At 44.3% G+C, this 24,342-nt stretch overlaps 1 protein-coding gene across 1 annotated transcript in view; it reads left to right on the forward strand.

The window, feature by feature from the left end:
- ACVR2B (activin A receptor type 2B) overlaps positions 1–13,508 on the forward strand; it is a 100,923-nt gene extending 87,415 nt beyond the window's left edge. The window contains exons 5-11 of the mRNA XM_084280064.1: positions 765–908; positions 1,931–2,074; positions 2,948–3,096; positions 6,938–7,052; positions 8,602–8,740; positions 11,268–11,398; positions 12,580–13,508. Of these exons, the coding sequence (XP_084136190.1) occupies positions 765–908; positions 1,931–2,074; positions 2,948–3,096; positions 6,938–7,052; positions 8,602–8,740; positions 11,268–11,398; positions 12,580–12,774 (1,017 nt within the window). The 3' untranslated portion in view covers positions 12,775–13,508. The remainder of the gene's footprint in view (positions 1–764; positions 909–1,930; positions 2,075–2,947; positions 3,097–6,937; positions 7,053–8,601; positions 8,741–11,267; positions 11,399–12,579) is intronic.
- Positions 13,509–24,342: the final 10,834 nt, after the last annotated feature.

Below are 24,342 nucleotides of genomic sequence, written 5' to 3' on the forward strand. Positions count from 1 at the left end.
AGAAGTGATAAAGTTCTTACCAGCTTTATGGGGTGATGTTTTCCCTCAGGTTTTATGAGCTATCAGCGAATGTGTGCAGGAGGTCATCCTCGTGGCCCAAAACCTTTGGGAACTGGTCCTTGCTGGTTCTGCTGTGCCCTGAGCCTTCTGGTTTCTTCTGGAAGACCAAGCAGCTCCTTTCCCTCCCTTCTCAGCCCAGCACAGTCCATAGTGTGAACTTCTCCCATCTGAAAGCAGATAGGACAGAGCTCCTACCCTGCATGTCCTGCAGGATTCCGTTGTTCTCCTGGACAGATGCAGAGTTTAAACAGATACGATCTTTATGATGCTGATGGACCTGTTTACTGCCCATGGCTAGGGTTCTGTGCAACACACCTAATGAAGTGTAAAGTGGTGAGAGGCTTTAGGTGTAGTAGGCTGTTGGGTCACAAAGATCACAAAGTTCTGACTTGTGGCAGGAGGTGGCCTTGAGGTCACCAGTGTTTTACAGCCCAGAATAGCTCTTGCTTTGAAAACATTGGAGGATTCAGGTTTTGCCAGTTGTTGGACACACAAAGTGACACTTGGAGGCAAAGATTGTTATGTATGTGCTTTACTAATACCCTACAAACAAGATAGGAAGTTTCAGTCTGTGCATCTAAAGTGCATCTAAAGAATTTGTGTCACTTCTTTATGCCTCTTTCCCCATATGCAGTCTCCATTCCTCCTCTCCCTTTGTCTTACAGTCCACCTTCAGCTGGTGACAGTGTTTTTCTCTCATGCAGGACCCCGGCCCGCCACCCCCTTCTCCCCTGGTTGGCCTAAAGCCTCTGCAGCTCCTGGAGATCAAGGCGAGGGGACGCTTTGGCTGCGTGTGGAAAGCTCAGCTGATGAATGACTATGTAGCAGTGAAAATCTTCCCTATTCAGGTGAGAAGGGCATTGCATTAGGTTCTCACTTGTCAGGCTTCCTCCCCGGTGCTGAGATGCTCTAAGTGCCCGTAGAGGTGTTTTTAAGACCATAACAAAGATGCATTTGGCCTCTTCTGCTAGGGGGGAAGAGTTCAAGGACCCTCCCTTCCTACGCTTTCCTCTTGGTTACCTCATTACAAGATGCTTCCTGTAGTAGTAGCTGTTGTAAGAAGGGCAGCACCAAACACGTTTTGAAATGTACAGGGTATTTTAATTTCTCTGCAAGGACCTAAGTCCCAGCTTTGCGTGTCCTGCCTGGGGAGGTTGTAAATCCAGACCCAAACCTAGCCAACAATTTACACCTTAGAGAGGCTGTGAGAGTTAATTGCACTGCAGCCTCTCCATCAGCTCATGTCTTCTGCACTAGGAAACCTCTGAACATTCCTGGCTTGACTCTCTAGGAACTGCAGTTGGGAAGAAAAAAGCAATCAAAAGCCAAATGAAAGAATGACTGAAACATCTTTGGTGCTCCTCTGCTGTCTCCTTTGTCAATTTTTTGCCCTGCATTTGTTGTCATAGCACTCCCAAAGGAGATTTGCACATCTTCTGTCCACACCAGCAGTGACCCACTAGTAAATACTCAGTAGAGCCTAGGTCAGAGTTTGTAGTCACAACAATTACAGCCACAGGGCAGGTCTGGGTGCTGTACACACAGGTTTTATCCTTGGAAGCATCCTTAGGAAATCTTGCTAAGTCTTATTTCTCCACGAGGTTGAGTTTTGATTCATCCCTGCTCCCCACACATGTGCTTTAGGAATAGCTGAGGGTAATTTTGTAGAAGGGAGACTTAGAACAGCAACTTCCAGTCTTCCTCCAGCAATCTACCCTTTAGGAAAAGTGCCTCGTTTTGAAGGGATATATCATATCTGAATGCCGGAGGATGATATTAATAGGACCGTGAGCAGCTCTGAATGAGCTGAAGGAGCTGTTTGCTTTAAAGGGAAGCATGATCTTTGATGGTGCATTTCTCCCTGCTTTAGGATAAGCAATCTTGGCAGAGCGAGAGGGAGATTTTCAATACTCCTGGCATGAAGCATGAAAACCTTTTGCAGTTTATCGCAGCAGAGAAAAGAGGGACAAACCTAGAGACAGAGCTCTGGCTGATCACAGCTTTCCACGACAAGGTAATGTAACATTGCATATACATTTTTGGGAAGGCAAAGAGGCAGCTGGTCGTGAAGCAGCAGGATTTGGTGTCTAGTACTCTCCCAGAAGCTTCCCTGTGGTCTATCCAGTCTGTCCTCAGTGAACGATTGCTCTCCAGTCACAGAGAACCTCTCCTGCTCTGCTCCACCGATGGCCCTTCCTTTAGCTTTCAAGGTTTCCCTACACAAACACGGGGTGAAGAAAGGTGGGCTTGGGCAAAGAGGGACACAACAGGCCCCAGCTTACATACATGGTGTTTGCCATCTCTTAAAGAGCATAGAGCAGGCTGGAGACCCCAGACCATAGCAGTCCTAACTCACACCTTGCAGATGGGCTCTGTGTTTGATTTGAAGCCCAGGGCGTACCTCCTGGTTCATGGATTGCTTTAGTTATCGAACATGACTAACACTTCAAATAAAACAAACACACACAAATCCAGGGTTGAGCCAGCAGCATTATCCCTCTGTTTAATCCAAGGTCTACTGAGTCAATCATTGCCACAGCCACTTGATACGATACATCGTCTTCTTGCATGGCAGGCTCTCCCCTTTCTGAGGTTAGATGGGTTGCTCTGTTCTGAGATTACTCTGTCCCTTCCTTACCTCCCTTCCCTTGCAGATTAGTAGGCTCCTTTTCGACATCCAGATACTTTTTGTGCTGTCAGGGGCTGAGGACTCCTGAACTGTTTTTTATTTCTTCTTTTTTACTTTAGCTAGCAATTCCCCCTCCCCGTTAAATCAAGGTGCAGATTTCTCTGGCACTCATCAAAACCATTTTCTAAACTGATGAGTTGGCACATCTGTCACGTAGCAGAATCTGCGATTAAGAACATGCGATGTCCTGTTTTGCAGGGCTCTCTGACAGACTACCTGAAGGGCAATATTATCAGCTGGAATGAGCTCTGCCACGTTGCAGAAACAATGGCCCGTGGCTTGTCCTACCTTCACGAAGACGTCCCTTGGTGCAAAGGTGAAGGACACAAACCTGCTATAGCACACAGGTAAGGCGTCTTCTGTTGATGCCATTCAAGTGCTGCATTCCTGTGCTCACAACCTCTTTGAAATGATGCTGTTGGGTGGAGGAGGAGATTGTGCTTTTGGGAAAAAATGCTAAGACAAGAATTTTTTTCAACTACCTGTGAAATGGTGAAGGACAAGTAAGTCTCTTGTCCATGAAACAGTCGGTATGGGTGGTAGTAGCTTATGACAAGTGTCTGAAGGGTCCTCTTCCATCAACTCTCCTCTCATAGTGGGAAGGGCGATCGGGTTGCTGCAGACTCACAGAATCACGGAATGTTAGGAGTTAGAAGGGACCTTGAAAGATCATCTAGTCCAACCTCCCTGACAGAGCAGGATCACCCAGACTAAATCACACAGGAACACATCCAGGCAGGTTTGAATGTCTCCAGAGGAGACTCCACAGCCTCTCTGGGCAGCCTGTCCCAGGGCTCAGTCACCCTCAGTGAAAAAGCTTCTCCTTGCATAGTCGCTCTTTGAAAGAGCTGTGCTTGACAAAGCACATTATAATCATCTATTTCTATGGCCATACTAAGATTTGGACCCTATTTTTAATAGGTGTTTTAGGCAGATAACTCCTCAGTATGTCTTCCTACAGAGCTTTTGATCATTAGCTGAGAAATGGAGGAGCTGAAGAAATGCAGAAATGGCTGCTATTTATTATTCACTGTAGTTTTTCTGGTGCCGACCAGTGCCAGGGTGCTTACAAGAGAACCCAGAGCAGGCACCAAAGTCCCTCTTTGCACCTAGATGACAGCATCACAGGGACAGCAGGAATCCAGAACACCGTGGGTTAACCCATCTTTATGGCAATACTAGCTGTTGTAGCCCCTTGGAAGGCCCACATTGCTCGCCCTGGACTAAAGCACTGTTACCAAGTGGTTTGCTAGTGGCATGGCAGGAGGGTGGGGGGGAGTTTTCCAGAGGGGATTTACACAGGATACACACCATAATCCGCAGCCGTACTCCCCCTCCACCCACCGCATTGCGTCCAGGAGGGACTTAAACCCCACGTCCAGCTGCAGCAATTTGTACCCGATCTAGTGGGGCCGTCTTCACATACAGCAAGATAATCCCTAGTTTTGCAAGGGTGTCCCTTCCCCCAGAACAGCCCCCTCCCCTCCCCAAACCTGAGGGTTTCTGGTGGGGGGGTGGGGGGGAGGCTGTTGAAAGAGCCTGCAGCTGCCTTTGTGCTGCTCCTGGAGCTGACCCCTGTGTCCCTGACATTTGTCCCTGGGGAATAAAGGCAATGGTTTATACATGGAAATTCCTGAGGGTGGGGAACAGAGAAGGGCTATAGAAAGGCTTTAAAGCAACAGATCGTGCTCATTAGCGTCCCCGTCCATTTAGTAAATGATAAAAGGCAGAGAATGCACCGTGTGTGTGTGTGAATTTAGCACATACCTACAGAAGAGGCAATTTCGGGAAAAGGGATTCCCCTCAGAATACCCCACTCCTTTTTAGTTTTATTTATGTTTTAAAAGAAACCAGCCAATAGATTTCAAATCTGGGGGTGGGGGATGTTGTTTCCGCGTGGCTGCACAACGGTGGATGGGAAGATGCTGGCGCTGCCAGGTGGGACCCCCTTCCCACACCCATCAGTCACTGCTGGGCAGGGGTTCAGCTCGCCCCAGTACTACAAGGAGGATTAAGGTTATGGGATCTCTTGTTGGTGCGAAAGTGCCCCCACGTGGAAGCTGAGAACAAAATCTCCCGTGTCTGAATTCAGTTAACACACCCGTTGTTCACAGCCTGCTTGCTTTCCCCCCTCCCCAGTTTGAAGCATGACATGGCAAAGGGTATTTTCTTCTTCTTGGGCCGATTTGCTTTATCAGTGACCATTTTAGGCTGGCCTGATGCACGTGGTGCTAGTGGGAATTCTGCTTGGCATGGCTTGGATCAGCGCTTTCTCTCTCTCTCCCAGCTATGTTTGTGTCGCAGCTCACTCTTGCCAGTTTGAAGTGGTTTGTGGAAGGAAGGAAAGCACAGAAAAATGGGGAAATGTGTGGAAATAAGGAGGAGGCGGGGGGTGGGGGGGAATGGAAGCTCAAAGGGAAATCCCTGCATCACATTTCAAGATGCAGTGGTTAACTGTTGCATGCCTGACGGGCAGCAAGGTTGAAAACCTGCAGCAAATGCCTGTACAGCAATCCTGGTTTGCTTCACTTGAGGAACATCTTATTCAGGCAGCCCATCCAATAATTTCTATGTGGTCCTTTTTGGGCCACAGTTTAGTGAATAACCTTGGGCACAGTCTGTACCATCCTGGGGGGCTTAATCCCCTCACAGAGAGGTTTATCTGCATCATTATGTGATGGCTGCTTTCGAAGCCTGTGGGGAGGCTGCTGTAGAATGGAAGCTGTCAGTCTCTAAGACAACAGGTATTAGGCAAATGGTGGGGTTTTGGGTAGTGGAAGGGTACAAATGTTTTGCAGCCTCTGCAAAACTGTTCTGTGTCCCTGGAAACCCCGTGTGTCCTCATGATGTGATGGAAGCTGGTTTCTGCTGGGACTCCCTGGCTGCATGATGCTCCCCAACTTCACAGACGCTTCCCCTGGCTTGATCCTCAAGCCAGAAATGCCCATCACACTGTGTTCAGCTTACAAAGGAAAAATCCTTTCTTGTGATTATTCTTAAGCTCAACATCAGGAGCTGGGTGGTACAGGATGGTTTTTGTTCACGCTGCTCTGAGCTGGTACCCTGGCATCTGAGGCCACGGCAAGCAGCCCATCTCTATGGTCCATCAGTTTCTCTCTTCCCAAAGAATTTTGACAGGTCTCTCTAGTGCGGAACAATTGTATCTGCCCTCATTAATTATTTTGTGCAGGCCTGCAATATCCTGCAATCAGTAGGGTCACCGAGTGAATTGATGATAGGGAAATTATAATGCTGAGCATACAGGACAATTGCCATCTGCTGTCTAAGGTCTGTAATTTAATTAGATTGCCAAACATTCCTTTTCAGATGAAAATGCGGGAAGCCCAGGGAACAGGGCTCAACTGGTTAGGCATCTCAGCATGACCCCCCCTCTACCCCTCCTTCCCAGCCCCTGCAGATTTACCTGAGCTGCCCTGAGACGATCCCGCTGCAGCATAGGACTGACACAAACAGCTCCTTAAAGCCACCTTCAAGCACAGACCCACCATCTCTACCACAAAATGCTTCTTCTACCTGCCCGGTCCGATCCTGACAGCTTGGCTGAGCGTGGGCTCAGCCCCTCTCCTGCTTGTTTTCCAACACTCCAATTTCTCCAGGGCATATGGGTCCAGCAATTAAAACATAAGTGTAATAGATGACTATGGCAAAAGTCTGTTCAAGTGTGTCGTCAGGGTGAACAGAGTCCTGCCAGCATCTGCTGATCTTCTGGAAGATGTAATTTTGTACATAAAAGCAAGCACCCTTACCAGGATAAAGAGTAAATTCCCTCCTTACCCTGCCTGGCATTTGTCTTTGGGAGGGAGAAACATAAGAAGTGCCCAGAGTGGGGGTCTGCAGCTGGTACTCGGAGCAAAAACTGGTGCCTGCTCTAATTAACACCCCCCCCTTCATATCAGTCCTTGATTTTATTGTGGGGTTAATGCACTGTATAGCTCACTGGCTCTGTGCTGGGCAGCACAGAGCTGTGTGGCTGTGTTTGAGGGACACAGGCAGTGGGGAGCAGCCAAATTTGCCAGAGCTGGCTATGCTGGGCAGCTGGGGAAGGAAAGAAGGAAGATTTACTGGGGGCTGCTGAGCCTGTTGACTTACAACATGGTGTGTTGCAATGTGATTTAGAAGCGTGCTGTAATAAACCCTTCCCAAACTTGCTTCTTGGCTTGTCCTTAGGGACTTCAAGAGTAAAAATGTCTTGCTGAAGAACGACTTGACGGCAGTGCTAGCCGATTTTGGACTAGCTGTACGGTTTGAACCTGGAAAACCTCCCGGGGACACTCATGGACAGGTAATCATTATCTTTAACAATAACATTATAAAAAGTTAAGCTTGCCATAGCTCCTCAGGAATGGGGAGTAGTTGGTATAGATGCATTTAATTCTCTTTGAGATCTGTATTTTCCGTATGAGCTTGTGCTCAGGCATAAATCCCAGGAGCTGCTTTGATCTCTGTAAGCAGGGAGAGTGCTCGGACCCCTCCCCGACTGTTGTGCAGGTGGGTCCCCCAAGCCCTGAGCGCAGGCGGGTGGCTTCTTCCTTCAAGCACGGGACTTACTTGCTGATTCTTTATTGTTAAAAGTCATAACATTATTAATGTATGATTAAGAATCCAGCCAGGCTGGCTGCTTGGGTGGCCTTTAGCATTGGCACATCTTGCAAGCTGGGTGTACACTGCGTAAACAATTTACCGAGTTTTTATGGGTTCTTAATTTTCTGCCTTCGCATTGCAGCAGGTGACCCCTTGTTCTGCTCCTGGGTCAGGGCACAGCAAGGCCAGCATCCCCTCCATGTGCCTCCGGGGTTTTCTGAACTGCCAGCTCCTCTTTCTACCTTTGTTCCAGAAGGAATGAACACTTTCCTGGGTTAGATCTCAACACACACGCACACCCACACAAAATTCCTTATTTTTGCCTTCTGTATTTGGACATTTCCAGTATTTTCCAAGCCTTTTCATGTCTTTCCATGCCTTTTTCAGGGCTTCCCCCTGTCCCCACTGCTTCAGTTAACAGCAAGAATAGATAAAGATTTTCTGAAGGAAAATATTAGAGCCATTTAAATGTGTTAAGGTGCTTTTTTTCCTTCATTCTCCTACAGCATAGGCCTTAATTCTGCCACGTACATAACCACAATGATATGAGGAGCTCAGCGTGGCTCAACCTGGACTGAACACAACATGATTAGGCACTGTAGTGAGGATTCATTCCCCTCAATGCGAGGGGATCTTTTCCAAACAAGATCACTGCAAGCCGGCTGCAGGGCAGCCTTAGCAGGTTTCAGGCTTTACTTCTCCCGTGGGTGCAGGAGACTTGTTTTATCCAAGGCTGTCAAACCATCACCTTTTCCTACCATTTCAGGATATATCAAATTTACTCTTTTTTTTATATATTTCTTTTTTGGTTTGGGTTTTTTTTTAAGGGCTGTGATAACCAAGTCGGACTTGACCTCTCTGTGTTTTGTGTGACACAAAGGCAACAGCTTATCATGTGGCATGTGCTGCTGGAGCGAGATGCGGTGGGATGCAGGGAAGGCAGGATTTCATCCATACTCACTATAACACTCCACATTTAAATTAGACCTGTAGCATACGCTGAATGAAGATTGTGCACGTGGCCATACATTTTGGCCTTTTCCTTCAGGGAGCTTCTCTAGACTCAAGTGATCTTCATGGGAATCGGTGTCAGAAAAGAAAAACAGCCCCCTTTGCTTGTTTTCCAAGTGATGTGCAACTTTAGCAGAAGTAGCCTTAAGGCTGATGGAACCAGCTGTCACTCATCCCCAACCAGCTGAGGCTGACAGGTCCCAACAGGAATGTAACTTGAGGTGTTTCTTTCTCCGTAGGTGGGAACGAGGAGGTACATGGCTCCTGAAGTGTTAGAGGGAGCGATCAACTTCCAACGAGACGCCTTCCTGAGAATAGACATGTATGCAATGGGACTGGTGTTGTGGGAGCTAGTCTCCAGATGTAGAGCAGTTGATGGTAAGAATAAAGATCATCCCTTCCCAGGGGTGGGCTCTGTTTCAGTGTGGTTTGGTGGTCCCAGGAATGAGCCTGGCTTTTTTTAAAAAACAGGGGTGTGTTTTTGTAAGCAGGTAACCTGTTTCTCACTTGCAAGCTGTCATTCCCTGTAGATAATAACCTTTGTAGTGTTCAAGTCTCAAAGTGCTTGTAACTACGGCGAGGATGTTGCAAATCATCTGAGAATATAGAGGGAGGAGGAGTGAGCTATCCCTCCATCAGTGGTAGGGTGCCCTTTAGTCCTGAGCCTGCTCTGTGCCGCTCTCTGTGGCACTCTGCGTCCCCACCTGCGAGCAATGCAGGCTTTGAGCTCCAGAGAAAAGCAGTGCTCAGCTCTGGCTGGGCTGTCACACCTCGTTTCTGCAGGGCAGTGTGGTGGCTGAATGGAAAGCCCAGAAATGAAGCACCTCAGTGAAATCGCAGGAACATGAGGCTGGAAGGATCATCCCACGTCCCTGCTGCTATCAGTCGTTAGGTATTAATCTTTGACTTCTGCTGATCCAGGCCTCTCTCAGCAGTGGGCTGAGTTTGTTGTTCCATCTACAACTTTAGAGGATCTCACTTCTGAATGATCCACAAGAACGAACTTACGGGATGTTTAGGAGTTTTTATTCTAAAATGATGCTGCAAAATGGGTCCAGTGGGGATCTTTTCTGTTCAAAGTCATATCTCCATTTTGGTGTCATCCTTGCCATTGTCAGGTCCTTGTCCCCAGTGAGAGAAGCAGTCATTTCATTGTAGTAACTCCAAGCCTGCTTGCTCCAACTTCTTTCCTCTTGCATAGATACAGGTGCTCTGGACTGACTGTCCTGTTTGTTAGTAGTGCCTCACCTGGATTTCAGACATTTTTGTTAGCATTGCAGTAGCACTGAGGAGCTTGATTATAATTAGGATGTCTGCAGAGGTGTGTGGTAAGGGAAGGTGTTTTCTTCAGAAGGTTACTGGCCAGCCAGATAAAATGAAGGAGGAGCAGGGAGGTGGGAGCACAGTGGGGTGAAAAAGTGCTGTCCAGATCACTCTGCAAGTCTCTGCTGGAGGCAGAATAACCCTTCTCTGTTGAGGCTGCCCCCAGATATCCACTTGGATATGTGCCCATCATGTTTGTGATCTCCATCCAACTTTTCTCAGGCAGCAACTGGCCAAGATGTGCCGTTAAATGGGAGGAAAGGCTTCCTTTGGGATGAGGGGCCTTATGCTGAACCTCGCGTGCACATTTAGCTCAGAAATGATGCTGTCTATATGGCATCACCTGATGTAACAGATTTGCTGTCTTTGTGGGCAAAATCATGTTTGCTGGTGTCCCTGACAGATAGCCTTAGTCCTGATGTGCAGAGCTCAAAGGTGATGAATGTAACTTCAGAAACAGAGCTCTGATTCAGTTCCACTTGTGGGATAGTTGGTGAGCATAATGTGGCCTGAAGATTGTGAGTTCAGCTCTTCATAGTCTTGATTCCTCTTGGAGGAGGAGGGAGGGAAGCATTACTATGCCATCCTCTGCAATGAGTGACTCACTTGGGTTTAGTGACTGGTGTTGTGTCAACAAGAGTAATGATAAGCTTTTCTTAGTCATTTTTATTTTTGTTTTAGAGCACCTAAACGTCGTGTTTGTGGTGTCACAGTTCATGACCAGCTAAAGTGGCCAGTTCTTTTATTTTAGTCTGGACAGTCCCTCTTGAAATATCTCCACCCTTGAAAGAGGTCACTCCTTTGCTACCGAGAAACCATAAGCGATGCTGCAGAGCACCCTGAGAAAGCCCATCAGTTAGGCTGGGCTGCTGTTTGTGAGAGAGCATCTATGCATTGCCAAAGGCCAAATGACGTTTCAATAAGCAGAAGTTATTGCTGCCGTCCGGTGTCTGCACTGATACTCATAACAGTTGTCTCATTCCCGTGGCCCAGGGCAGTTCACAGCCATAACTGGTATAACTAAAGCATTCAGGAATCGTTTTGCACTTAGGAGCTGGTACTTGGGACAAGTGCATCTGGCTCCAGCGTGTCGGGGCTGACTCAAACCTGTGAACAAGCCAGATCACACAGCAAGAAATCCTGAGTGTCGTATACGCCTGACCTTACTAGTCAGTGCCTAAAATGAAATTGGGCTCATGTGGAAACCTTCCTCTAGGTTACTGCGTGTTGAATTGTGGTGCTAAAATGTGAGACTGGCGTGATTTCCTCTTTCTGTTAAAATAAAACTTGAACTACGGTGCAAGCCTCCTCAAGGAGAGCGGTGGGATCGGTAGGCCTGGCTGAGGGTTCAGATTCATAACCCAGCAAAGTGGGAAATGCATGGCCAGACAAGCAGTGGGGACAGCAAAGTCCGTTGTGCAGGAGGGGTGTAAATCACATTGGTCTGTAATGACACAGGAACTTCAGGCTTTGCTGTGGTGGGTCGAGCTTACTCTGGAGCCACGGTTCACTCAGGCATGAGGAGGACGTGGCTCTACAGAGGACATTTCTGTAGTAACCCAGCTCTCCATGTACACCTCAGGTCCAGTGGATGAATACATGCTGCCTTTCGAAGAAGAAATAGGTCAGCACCCATCCCTTGAGGACCTGCAAGAAGTGGTGGTTCACAAGAAGATGCGCCCCGTGTTCAAAGATCACTGGCTGAAACACCCTGTACGTCCTTCCTGGTTAACGGTGGAAAACGTTTTCTTGTGTGATGGGAATGAAGGATGTGTTTAGGCATCACTTGTTAGCCTGACAGGGAAGCTAACCAATCCACACTGGTGCTGCGACCTGCTCCCTGGTGCTAGACAGAGCCAGCACTGGGGAATGAGGGTTTGCTCAACACCTTCATGCTCCCTTTTCCACTTGTCCCTTGTATTTCGAGACTAAACCAGCTGATTAAAGTTAGTCAGTGCTGAATGTGGAGCCTGTGGTGGGTTAGTTGGACTCATTTAATATGATGGAAGAAGAGAAAATAAAGTCCCTTTCATTAAGAAAAAGCAAACAACCCATACAATTGGAGCCATGTTCTTTAGAAGCTAGATAGCACACAAGACTTGAACAGGTTTTTTGAGGAAAAATTAATTAGATGAGAAGGCAAGCAGACAATGAAATAAAATGCAGTGTGGGTTTCCCAGAGGTAGACCATTTGGGGCTCATGGTTTTAATCAAAGAGGTGGGTTTTTTTCAGACTGGGAAACTGAGTAGATGATGAAATCTCTCAGGGCTTCAGGAAGAAGCTAAATATCTCTGTTTTGACCAAACTGCCACAGTTTTGGCTAAAACTGTCTGTAAGTCGCTGCCTGGAAGGCAAGGAGAGCTGTGGGTTGTTGATAAAGATGACTGTTCCAGTTGCTGGGTGAATGGGGCTCAAGAAAAGAGCTCCACTCTTCTGGCAGCATGGAATTCAGTTATTTCAGGGATGTCTATGGAGGGGATTGCAAACAAAGCTGGTTTTGTAGTAACTGATAACCCTGCTGCCAGTTCTTATGGTTTTATCATGAGAATTGTGTGCTTGATGTCTTGACAAACTGCTGTGTATGGTGGTGCACTTCAATGTTAAAAATGTACTTTTGAAGCTATGAGAAAAGCTCGATGAGACCAAATCCTACTGCCATAGAAAGCAGAAGCTTAAAAAACCCGAAAACACATATTTAAAGTAATTTTTAAAGCTAATCTCATGATAATTCTATGAACCATTCTATGCTAACTCGCATACTGTGCAGCGAATACCCTCAAGTTTTCCTTTGCAACATTAAGCTGTGCTAAGTGGACCTCCTGATCTGCTGCAATGCCGGTCCCCGGAGCAGATGTTGTTGCTGAAGGTGTTTTCTCTCCCTTGTTGCCCACAGGGCTTGGCGCAGCTCTGTGTGACCATCGAAGAGTGCTGGGACCACGATGCGGAGGCTCGGCTCTCGGCGGGATGTGTCGAGGAGCGCATTGCGCAGATCCGCAAATCCGTAAACGGCACTACCTCGGACTGCCTCGTCTCCATCGTGACGTCCGTCACCAACGTGGACTTGCCGCCCAAAGAGTCTAGTATCTAAGTCCTGGTTCACTTTTGTCTTTCCAGACTCAGTGGATTTAACACACACACACACACACAAAAAAAAAAAAGGAGAAAAATTTAAAAACAACAACACACACACAAAAAAAACAACAAAACCACAAAAATCCAACAAACACATGAATGCAGCTGCTATTTTATCTTGACTTTTTATTATTATTGTTATTATTATTATTATTATTTTTTTGGATTGGATCAATTTTACCAGCACATTGCTCTACTGTATTAAAAAAAAAAAAAAAGGACATTTCAGCAAGCATTCAGGTGCCGACTAATGAATGCAGAAAAGGTGCAGGTACCTCAGAACCTCAACAAACTCACTTCAGTTGTTTTTATTTTATTCAGTTTTCCGGGTTTCTCTTTATCGATCTGTCTTCTGAGCGGAGCATCTGTGACGTAAAGGAAAACCACCTACCATCTTAAGAAAACGCAATGCTGCAAACTGCGGAGGAAACTTAAAGACTGTTATATAAAGAATACACCTTCCTCAAAAGGAGATTTTTTTTCCCCATTTGGTTTTGGGTTCAGTTTTTTGGGGGGTTTTTTGGTTGGGTGTTTGTTTTTTTTTTTTTGGTTGGTTTAATTTTTTTTATTTTTTTAATTTTTGGAAGTGAGCTTCAAAAAAAAACAGCAGATGTGTCTTTTACGGATCTAACGGGTGTCATTGTAACATGGGAAAAAAAAAAGAAAAGTAACCGGGCAGAGAATGTTAATTCTTGATGGTAGAGTCGGAGGGGGGAGTGTAGAATAGGGGTGGGGAGAGTGACGTTGGACTTGGCAGCATTTGGGGAAACATCATTTGCTATGGAGCTACTTCTCAGGTAACCATTAGAGGAGGGGAAGGACATTTCTGGGCAGAGTATTTAACGGCTGCAGTGTATGGAGAAAGCTGAGTTAAAGAGCCAGTGGTTGTAAGCAAGGCGCTAGTTCTTTCTTCCTCCAGCGTCTTGGGCTTGGGTGGTAAAAGAACATAGCAGGACTATAATTACCTTTTGTTTTTTGACTCCAGATAGTGATGGGAAGGACGCTTTTAACTGGCGTAACTGGAAGAGGTGGGAGCGTTGAGTTCCCAGAAATGCTTTGGTAAAATACTGGAAGATGGGAAGGTTTTTGCATCTCGCTTTGAGGGCGAGTCAGTTCAGGAAGTTTGGCCTTGGGGTTGATTATCTGTCAGCCCAAGCTACCATTGCAGATGGTGAGAAGAGGAAAAGTTTGAAAACTGACTCTATATTTATTTTTTCCCCTTCTTTATTTGGGGTTGGGGCGGGGGGTGAATATACCTGAACCGTTGGCAGATGGCTCCTGTAGCATCCAAGAAGCCTACGAACTGCCCAGTGTCAGGATGCAGAGGCAGCTGAGCAGCAGCAGTGTGATTTATTGCAGCATCTCTCCGACTGGTTTCTTTGACGCTGCTTTCTCCTTACTCTGTGACGAAAACTCTTTTGTCTTAAAGTGGTGCATTTTCTAAAATACCGTTACTCTTATTATGCCATAAACTCGCTCTAGTCAGTGAATGTTCCTAATGCTGCTGATTCAACATTGAAATATTTTTTTAATTTGCAAAACATGCAATGTTTAAAAAAAAACCTTTAAAAAAAACAAAAACAAACAAAAAACAAACACAAAACACACACACACACACGTTACGTGGCTTCCGAGGTTTAAACTGAAAAAAAAAAACAAAAAAAAAAATCTAAAACTTCATGACCACAGACCACCTCAAACCAGAAATACCTCAGAATTTTCTACTTGTATGAGTTTTATTATATATTTTGTTAGTTGTGTTGTCTTGTAGTAAGTATATTTTAATGTAAGTTGGCTTTTATGACAAGGGAGTTTTAAAAAAAGAAAAAAAAGAAAAAAAGTTCCAAAATCTTTTAGGAAGTGCTACCATTTTTTTTTGTTGTTGTTGTTGTTTGTTTTATAAAGCACCATTGTAAATAACTGTATACAGTTGTAGAATAACTGCCTATATAAGGTACCTGGGCATTATTCACTCTTATTTGTGAAGGCTGTTTCCATTCTGTGTTATTTTTTTTGGTCTGTTTTAGTGAAAGGACAGTACATCTTTTTTTTTTTCTTCTTTTATTTTTTTTCTTTTTTTAATTATTTTCTTCTTTTTTTCCTTTTTTTTTTCATTTTGTATATAACATGAATTCTGCGTCTTGCTAGACTGACAAAGTTATGTCCATTGGATGGCCAGAACTTCTAAATTGTTCTTTGCGTTAAGCCAAAATACAGTCCTGAACTAATCACCCTGTAAGGAAAACGTAAAAAGTCTGTGTTACAGAAATGAATTGGACTCCCTGACGCTGCCAAATTGCCAGTGTGCACCCTCGCACAGATACAATTTCTCTAAGCAAACAAAAGAGCCAATTGGAGAAAACACAATGAAAATTTAAATATAGTTCTTGAAAAATATAGCTTTAAAACCTAGAGGTCACAAATGAGGACACGGTCCTTTATCTTGAAGAGACGTTAAAATAATTGCCTTAATTTGTCTATCTGAATAAAGTCTTAACCTATTCTTTCAAGTTACTGAATGTATATTGCATATTAGTATGTACACACATGTAACAGTGTTTCCGTGTGTAGGTTTGGAAGTTTCTGTTTCTTAATGTGCTTCTGTTGCGGACACCTTGACAAAAAAAGCCCCAGACAGAACGATACCATTTTGACCCAGCTGATGTCCCTGGTGATGGTTGGCATCTTTGGGCCTGATGCTGCGACATACCTGTGCTTAATGTTAAAGGTGCAGGTCGCTCTTCTGCGGTCGCGCCATTTGGCACTCGCTTAACGTTAAGCATGGTCGTAAAGGCTTGCAGGATCGGTGTTTTTCATGTTTAATACATTTCTGCACTGAGATTTATATAAAAATGTGACTATGTTTTAGAAGTGAAGTGATGTAAGGGTTGGGGTGGAGCGTAGAGCAGTTAAGATTGAGTGAATACTTGTTTCGAGGTGGGCTTGCTCCCCTTTCCACGGGAATGGGAGCCAGTTCACGTTGCTGCAGAAAGAAAAAAAAGCTGTACTGTCTTTTGAGTGTTGATATCTGTTTGCTGTTCTGGATTTTTCCTTCAGCATTATGTATTATGGCTAAAACAGGCTTATTACAGCAGTTGCTTTTTTATCCTGATTTCTTTAAGAAGCTTTAAAGTATTTATTGAAAGTGCCATATGATTTTAATAGCCTATTAGACAGTCTCTTAAATCTTCTCTTTCGAGAAAGCATAAACAGAAATTTCTCACGTGTAGCTTATCTTACTGCGGGGAACTGCGCGATCGTACGAACCTTGACCAAATGTTGATTGTAAAGTATGACATCTTCCCTGGTGTGATGGTTCCTTATAGATCATCTTGTCAACAGGATTCAGAAACTGATTTTCAAGAGGATTTCCAAATTGTGTGTATGCTCAGCTGCAGGTTTTTAAATGTATGTAGGTTTGTCTGTCTTGCTGTCGCAGCAGTGATAGAAATCCTGAACTTATGCTTGTTTCCCAGTTTGTACCAGTTTAGCTAAGGCAGTTATTTTAAGCTGGTATTTATTTATTTTTATTAAGGAAGACGAGCTCTGATAAACTTACTGGTCTTTCAACACTTGAGCTGGCAAGCAAGCGGTTTCCTCACGGCTAATCTAGCATTTGAACTCTTGTTGTCATGATTTGGGTTCTGTTCAGCGCTGCAGAGGCTTTTTCCAAGTCAGCAGTTGGGCACATCCAAAGGTGTAGCTGTAATAAGCAGTTGTGGCTCTTTTCCCCATAACACTCCCTGGACAGCAATGGGTACAACATCTCTCGCGTTACTTCCCAAGCACTAAATTTTGTTTCCCATTCAGCCTTAGAGGAAGGAACTCTTCAAAAAACTTTGCTGCAGAATTTTCTTGTTGATCTTCCTCTCTTGTGTGGCAGTTCATAGGTAAATATTAACCTTGAGTATTCTGGGTAAAAATTCTCCAGAGCCCCCATCTCTCTGGTGTAACTCCCTTTATGAATTCATTGCACTGACTGGGCTCATTTCCTAGGTGGAGGAAGTTTGAGTTCATGTTTTGAAACTGGAAATTCCCCCAAGAACTAACACTGGGGAGGTTTTTCTGAGACAATAGAGCAGTGACTTGCTAATGAAATTGCATGAATACAGCAAGGCTGGAAATTGCATGTGGCTCATGCTGAAATACATGTGCACAAAGAGATGGCTATAAACCAGTCTAACCAACCATTCAGTAGTACCAGGTTTGTTCATTATGATTAAAGATTTTAGCTAGTCCTGGTCATAAAGTTTTCTCTATTTAAGACAAAAGAAAACCACTTTTTATTCTATCTCGTTCTTCAGATGAAATTCTGTTACCGAATAAACTCTGCTAGATAAAGTGACACCTATGGAAATGCCAAGATCTTTGTGTATGTTTTTTTGAAGAGAAGGTCCATGAGTGACCCTGGTAACTCCACTGCATTTTACTTGGGTTTCCTGACTCCCTGCTGTTTCCACTGGAAGTTGTTGGTCACAGCAGAAGCAGCAGAAGCCCAGGGTCCACTCAGTGCAATGTTGAGGGGAGAGGGGACAGGGTGAGCAATTTCCAGGCCTCGCCATTAGGAATCCTGATCCCCCCCTCCCTTAACATCACAACACAGAAACTGGAGAAGACACATTTCATTCCTCTTGTGCTACTTTCTAGGAAGACTTGTCAGAACTTCCCCTGCTTTTGCAGGGGAAGGATCTGGTTTCACTTAGTAGGGAAGAAACTCATAGTGCAGAGGAAGGTGCTGGTTGCTACCATTGTGACAGTGATGCTGGCGCAGGAGTCTTCAAGCCACGCTCCTCTTGAGAAGTTGCTGAGCAGGATGTGTCCCACAAACTTATCACTTCTACATACAGAATATTGTTTGGTAACGTTGTAAATAAAATAGGCTATATAATAGAGGAAAATAAGGACATTTTGACTTTTTTACTTTTGAAAAAAAATATATTTTAGTTACATATACAAACAAAAATTCTACATTGTGTGAGAATTCTTTTATACCACAAATTATTTTTGTAATGTCTAATATGTTTCTGCAGGGAAAAGGGAGAAAGGTCTGTGTATGCACAGCAAATAAATAAATAAATATATATCTATATAATGTTTAAATTAAGTGTGCACTACATCGAAGTCTAGAGGATAGAACAAGTTTAGCTTGAAACCAGTTCGAAGAGCAAATAAGGATCACAAGAAGTGTGAGACAGGAGGGGATTCTGCTCTGATGAGACCCCCACCTGCAGTGCCATGTTCTGCTCTGGAGCCTCCAACATAAAAAAGATATGGAGCTGCTGGAGCAATTCTAGAGGAGGCTACAGAGATGATCTGAGGGCTGGAGCACCTCTGCTGTGAAGACAGGCTGAGAGAGTTGGGGTTGTTCAGCCTGGAGAAGGCTCCTGGAATACCTTAGAGCAGCCTGCCAGTACCTGAAGGGGCTACAGGAAAGCTGCAGAGGGGCTGGTTGCAGGGGCATGTAGCAACAGGACAAAGGGCAATGGCTTTACGTTGAAAGAGGGCAGATTTAGATTAGATATTAGGAAGAAATTCTTCCCTATGAGGTGGTGAGGTGCTGGCACAGGGTGCCCAGAGAAGCTGTAGCTGCCTGGGGATCCCTGACAGGGTTCAAGGCCAGGTTGTATGGAGCTTTGGGCAGCCTGGGCTAGTGGAGGGTGTCCCTGCCCATGGCAGGGGGTGGAACTAGATGGGCTTTGATGTTGCTTTCAACTCAAACCCTTCTGTGATTCTATGTACTTGGACATGCTTTGAGGACGGCACTGGGTATATATTTAGGTTGTCTTGCATGTCACATCTCTTCTGCTTAAGATGCTTATTGCTTTTCTATGACCACCTTCAGTTTAACCAGGAAGAGTTTTTTCATACATTCACGCGAGTATCTGTGTGTGAGCAGTGTGTCTTTCAGCTCATGCCATGAAGCTGCAGTGAGTTGTGAAGTCAGGGTGTTAAGAATTTACTTGAGACCAAATAGCCAGGCTGATCTCACTCGCTGCAGTATCCGTTTATAGCAGCTGCGCCTGCTGCACTGACAATATGATCTGTAAGGAGCTGTTGCCAGTAGAGTCCTGATAAACCCAATTCCTAGAAGTTCTTTCTCTCTGAAGCAACACAACTAATCAGGCTTCACCAGAGCATGCAGATACGTGCTCTGTGTTTCCAACGTCAGATTTTATGGTCTGGGTTGGAAGCACTAAAGAAAAGGAGCTCTGTCATGTCAGAAGTCCTACTCACAGAAAGAACATTCCAAATTTGTGTTACTAATCCACAGAATTCTAAAAGTATTAAAGAAAAAAACCCTAAAATGTATTCTTTTCGCTTGAGCTAACTTTTCCCATTGGACTGAAAATTCACTCTGGTCTTTTTGGTTCCCTTAACCTTGACAGCACGGTAAGACTTACTGAGAAAAGCTTTAAACCAAACACCACCTTGTGCTATCTGGGAGCCTTCTGGAATTAGTGCTTAAAAAACTTCCAGCAGGCTCCTGCAATCGGTGAATCTCACCGCTGTGTTCTTGGTGAAGTCCTGGCCCTGTGGAGGCCAGGGAGCACTTGCCATCCGATTCAGTGGGACCATGGGTGTGCATGTGTTCCTGCAGCACTTCTAAGCACACCTGATCCCTTCCTTACGTGGGACTTCTTTGTTAAAACTCTAGTTTTAGGTCGACGCTCGGTTCCCCCACTGATGTAGTAACAGTCAAGTAAAGAGTAATCCTTTTTGTCGGGACACTTACACAGAAAGAGATCATACTTGCATTATGTCCATCCAGCTGTTCTGAAATGTAATGCTATTCTGTTGTGCCTTTATTTTTCCATGTAAAAGCAACTGCTGTAAGCTTTTTTTTTCTTCTTCTTCTCTTTTCCTAGTTTTTTCTGTCTGAAAAAACACTTTTCATTGCCCAGCTGTTATTTCTGGATGCAGTCTGTGATCCAGGTATTTCAAGAACCAATTACCTCAAACCTCATGTTAAACAGTGTTGCTATCTGGATTCTCCTTGATACTACAATATTGTAACATACACAAACAGGAACCTTGCTATATATGGGTGTTTATATATATGTATCATATATGTATATGGTATATATATGTAAATGGAAAGTGATCCCCAAGGACTGAAGGAAAAAAAGCAAAACTTTTTTTGTTTTCCAACATTGAAACCAAAAGGGCTTCCCTGAAGCTCTGTAATGGCATTGTGCTGGATAGATACATCAAGAAAGTGTTTCCTGAAAAGTGCTTCCTTTGTTCGCCTTTCATTTCAGTATTTCAGTGGGGCAGATGATGTGATTAAAACACTATTACAGCATTTTTGGCCCGTTTTGAAGCAGAGGCCTCTTAATCTTTCTAGTTATTCAAAGAAACCAAAAAAATATTCAACCAAAACACCCCACAGCTTAGTATATAACATTCCAGTAAGGTTAGTATTGCAAAACTGTAATGTTCTGGGAAGACTTGGCAGCTTCTGTTTTTCTGAAAAGGAAGGCATTGGCCATATACTTTATTCAACTAAAGTTTAACCAGTAACCATCCTAGTAAATTAAAATCCTAATTCAGTAATGACCGGCATGTCTGCACTGCCACCCCTGTTAAAATGCCAAAAAAACCCTCCAAAACAACCCAAACCAAAAATTCAACCATGACAGAGGAGGAGAAGGAGGAGGTTGGAGCATTTCCTAGCTCCTGACAGTGGACTTGGCACCAGAGCTACTTCCTGGATAGCAAATAATATGTTGGTGAGACCTAGAACCTATCTGGGTTTAGTTTTTTCCAGCTACCTTCTCCCAAGAAACCTTCTCATAAAAGCAGAACTTCATCAGCAGTGACTTCTTAATGGTACTTTGCTGAAAAGAATTCTGTTCAGGATATATTTTCTGGGGAAAACCATAGACCATATATTTCACTAACATTTTTACTGCACGTGTTCCCTTCCCAAATGTCTGTTTCTCAAAAAAAAAATGTATATGTGTGGCTGATGGAACATTACTGTCTGTATTTTACTTGGACAAAATAGTGTTTTTCCAATTTGAACAGTAATGAAATTACTATTCATTTAATTAGTCACCAGTAATTAATTTGCTATCACTAAAGGAAGAAAAGGAGATGTTTCTCTTTCCCCCATTTTGCCTCGACTGCTTGATGTTTCTATGTCTATCGATGGTTTATGATTCTCTTTGGTAAATTGTTTACAAGAGCACTAAAATCTCCCAGAAGGAGGCATTTTGCAATGCTGCTGGCCTTCCAGTGGAATAACTATGATGCAAAAGTCGATCTGTTGGTGGACGAGAATTGAAGGAGGTGGTTACTGCAAACTAAGTAACATTCTTGACCTCAATTCTATGCCATAAGCCCGCACAATGCCATTGTCAATCTGCTCAAACTATCTGCTTACGAATTCTGCATGATCCTCATGATAGAGTTGAAAGCCTGATCTTTCACCTGTTAATATTTTCACATTCGTCCTTAAGTTTGACAAATTTTATACTGTAAAGTTGACTTAAGTACAGTTTGATGTCAATTCTTGTGGAAAGAGCTTTCTGCATGTAATGTTAGACACATACAGTTAAACAACACAGCATAGTACAAAACTCACACGAGAAAATGTTTTGGCACCAGCAGAAAGAAATCTCACCCTAACCATTTGTCATTTTAAACCATCTTACTGTAAGTTTTACCAGCTACTTCTAAATTTGTGCTTTATTTAAAGAAATAAAATAAAAATCCTAAGACTTGTCTAGCGTAGTGAAATATGTGTATATCAGTTTTAGGATAAATAGCTAAGTCTTATTACGCTGTGTTACTTAACTTGTATATATAGAGTATACATAAGAGTTTGCAGTAACCTGTTTCTCCAGGATTTCCAGTTTGAATGGATTTAAACTGAAACTATGAGATTAAGTAAATGATTTAGAAGATTGCAGAATAAACTGAGTGTAAATTACAGGAAGCTCTATCAGATGGTGAAATAATTTTTGAAGTCTTTTGGTCCTTGGCTCAAATTCAATAAGTACTGTTTGTATACCAAGATATGTGAAATGTAAATGTTGTAGGTTATATTTCACTCTTGTAGCTATAAAAATGTAGAACAGAGATAGCTTGTACTACTGAGTTAACAAAAGTTATACTAAAGTATCCTGTTAAAGAAAAAAAGTATACAGAGAGTTAAGCTCGTTGCTGTAACCCCTTTTGGATTGAAGTGTGCTGATGTTTTATATATGTATATTATATATATATTCTGCAAAAGTATATATATATAAAATGTATATATAAAATGGCCTAATGCAGACATCCATTGTATTGCAGTTATGAAATGAAGACATTTTGGAAAGAACATTGTATCATAGTTCATGAATTTGCAGTGGATCTTTGTTCCTTTTTACTGTGGTATTTTAGAAATGAGTCTCAAGTTTGAAATTAGATCTGCCAAGTTGGAGTTTTGCTGCTTCAGCTTTGCACTGGGTGTCTGAATAAACCAGTATGAATGTAGTATTTGCCCTGTGTGAAGCAGCTACACCCCAACATATAGGAGGAAAAAAACTAGAAAGAACTATTTCAAGTTTATCTTTTTGTATATGAAAATAAACAGTAAATTACAAATAACTGCTTCTCTTGTTGGTGCGACGTTAAAAATTATTGGCACTTTATTGTCTGACACCTAACTGGAGTATTTCTTTTGGGTTTGGTTTTGTTTGGGGTTTTTCGTTTTTGTTTTTTTTTTTTGAGAATAATGCTTTGGTGTTTGAATGGCATCTCTGCTGTTCAAAAGCCCCAACAAAATCCCTGCAGAGGCAGAGCTGAGGCTTCTGCTGCCCATCATTTGCTTGCTCCCCCAAAGGGAAGAATGAATTATCTGGAATTGCTGCATCTTTTTAAGGGTGTTGCCTCTTGCAGCACTGTGGTAACATTGCTTATCACTCCTAGAGAAGAACTGTTCCCACAGAACCTTATCTGCATGTTAAGCAATACAAAGTCCGTCAGTGTAACTGCCAGAGATGAGGGGTTTAAGCTAAATTGCAGGACCTTATGGTTCCACCAGTTCTAGCAGAGGAGCAGAGCAGATGGCAAGGGACAGTGTTTTGCCTAAATAGTTCCAACCTGATTTTCAAAATTTCACCCATGTTAAGGTATAATGGAAGTCAAACATTATGCTGAAAGTACAGCTGCTATTAGACCCATGAACAGTATGGAAGCAGCACATCCCTGTTCATGGTGTGTCCACTCCAACTGCAACACTGGGTCCTTGGCAAGGCTGGATGGGCATTTCTTTGGGCAGGGGAGGCTGTTTGCAATCAGCATAAGTGAGTGCAGTGGGGTCTGTTCCTCATCAGGGCAACAGCTTCAGCGTGAGGTACCTGCTGTCAGGGCAAGCATTGGAACTGGGATTGAGATGCAGCTTTCACACGCTGCAAGATTTGTTTGGTGTTTTTTTTCCCCGCTTCACCTGAGTACTGAACAAGATTCAGTGAATCAGTAGGACTGGACCTGGAGAATAACTTTTAAAAAATAAATGGAAAGCCTGAGCTCCCTGTATTTGTAGCAACACAGTGAGCTCTGTAATCCCCGTGTGAGGCAGGAAGATGCCTTCAGCTGCAAGCTGAAAGCAGGCTGGACCTCTCTAGGCAATCTGCCTGCAGTGAAGCAGTGGCATGGCAATGCAGCCCCCATGGGTTGGTGTAATCCATTGCTAAACTGATCCTTCTTTTCAGCAAAAACCTCTCTCACCTGGTACGGGGTTGGAAATGTTTACAGTGGGTCCAGCTAAGGCCAATATGAAGATGAACAGGTACCTGCAGCTGAGGGAGCTGGGGATGTTTAACCTGGAGAAAAGGAGGCTGAGGGGAGACCTTATCACCACCTAGTTACCTGAAAGGAGGTTGTAGAGAGGTGGGCAATAGTCTTTTCAGCCAAGTAACAGGCGTTGGGACAAGGGGAAATGGCCTCAAGCTGTGCCAGGGCAGGGTCAGATTAGATATTAGAAAAAAAATTTTACTGAAAGAGTTGTGGGGATGTGGAACAGGCTGCCCAGGGAGGGGGTTGAGTCACCTTCCCTGGATGTGTTTAACAGTCAGGTATATGAGGTACTTAGGGATATGGTTTAGCACAGGACAGGAACGGTTGGACTCGATGATCTTAAAGTTCTTTTCCAACCTTGTGATTCTGTGAGGAAAACCAGTAATGATCGGGCCGGTGTTTTTCCTGACAAAAAGCCTGATGGCAAACTGCCAGTGGCTAAACCCAGCCTCGCAGCTGCTTCTGGGGCTGGGGCGCAGGGCTATCACCTCCGACCTCACTGGCAGCGTGGTTTAGCCCACCCCTCTCCGGGCGCCTTAGCCGCCTCCCGTCACCGCCGTCGGAAGAATCCCGCATCCCTCGTTCCTCGAGCCCCGTGCCCCAGCCATGGCGCCATCGCCTCAGCGCGGTGCCTGCGCCGCTTCAGGGCGGGCCGGCAGGGGGCGCTGCGGGACAGAGCGGCGCCAGCACACACACTCCCACCGCCCCTTTCCCGCCCTTTCCCCGCCCCGCCGCCGCT

The sequence above is a fragment of the Gallinula chloropus genome, assembly GCF_964237585.1.
Source record: "Gallinula chloropus genome assembly, chromosome: 2".
Taxonomy (NCBI): Eukaryota; Metazoa; Chordata; class Aves; order Gruiformes; family Rallidae; genus Gallinula; species Gallinula chloropus.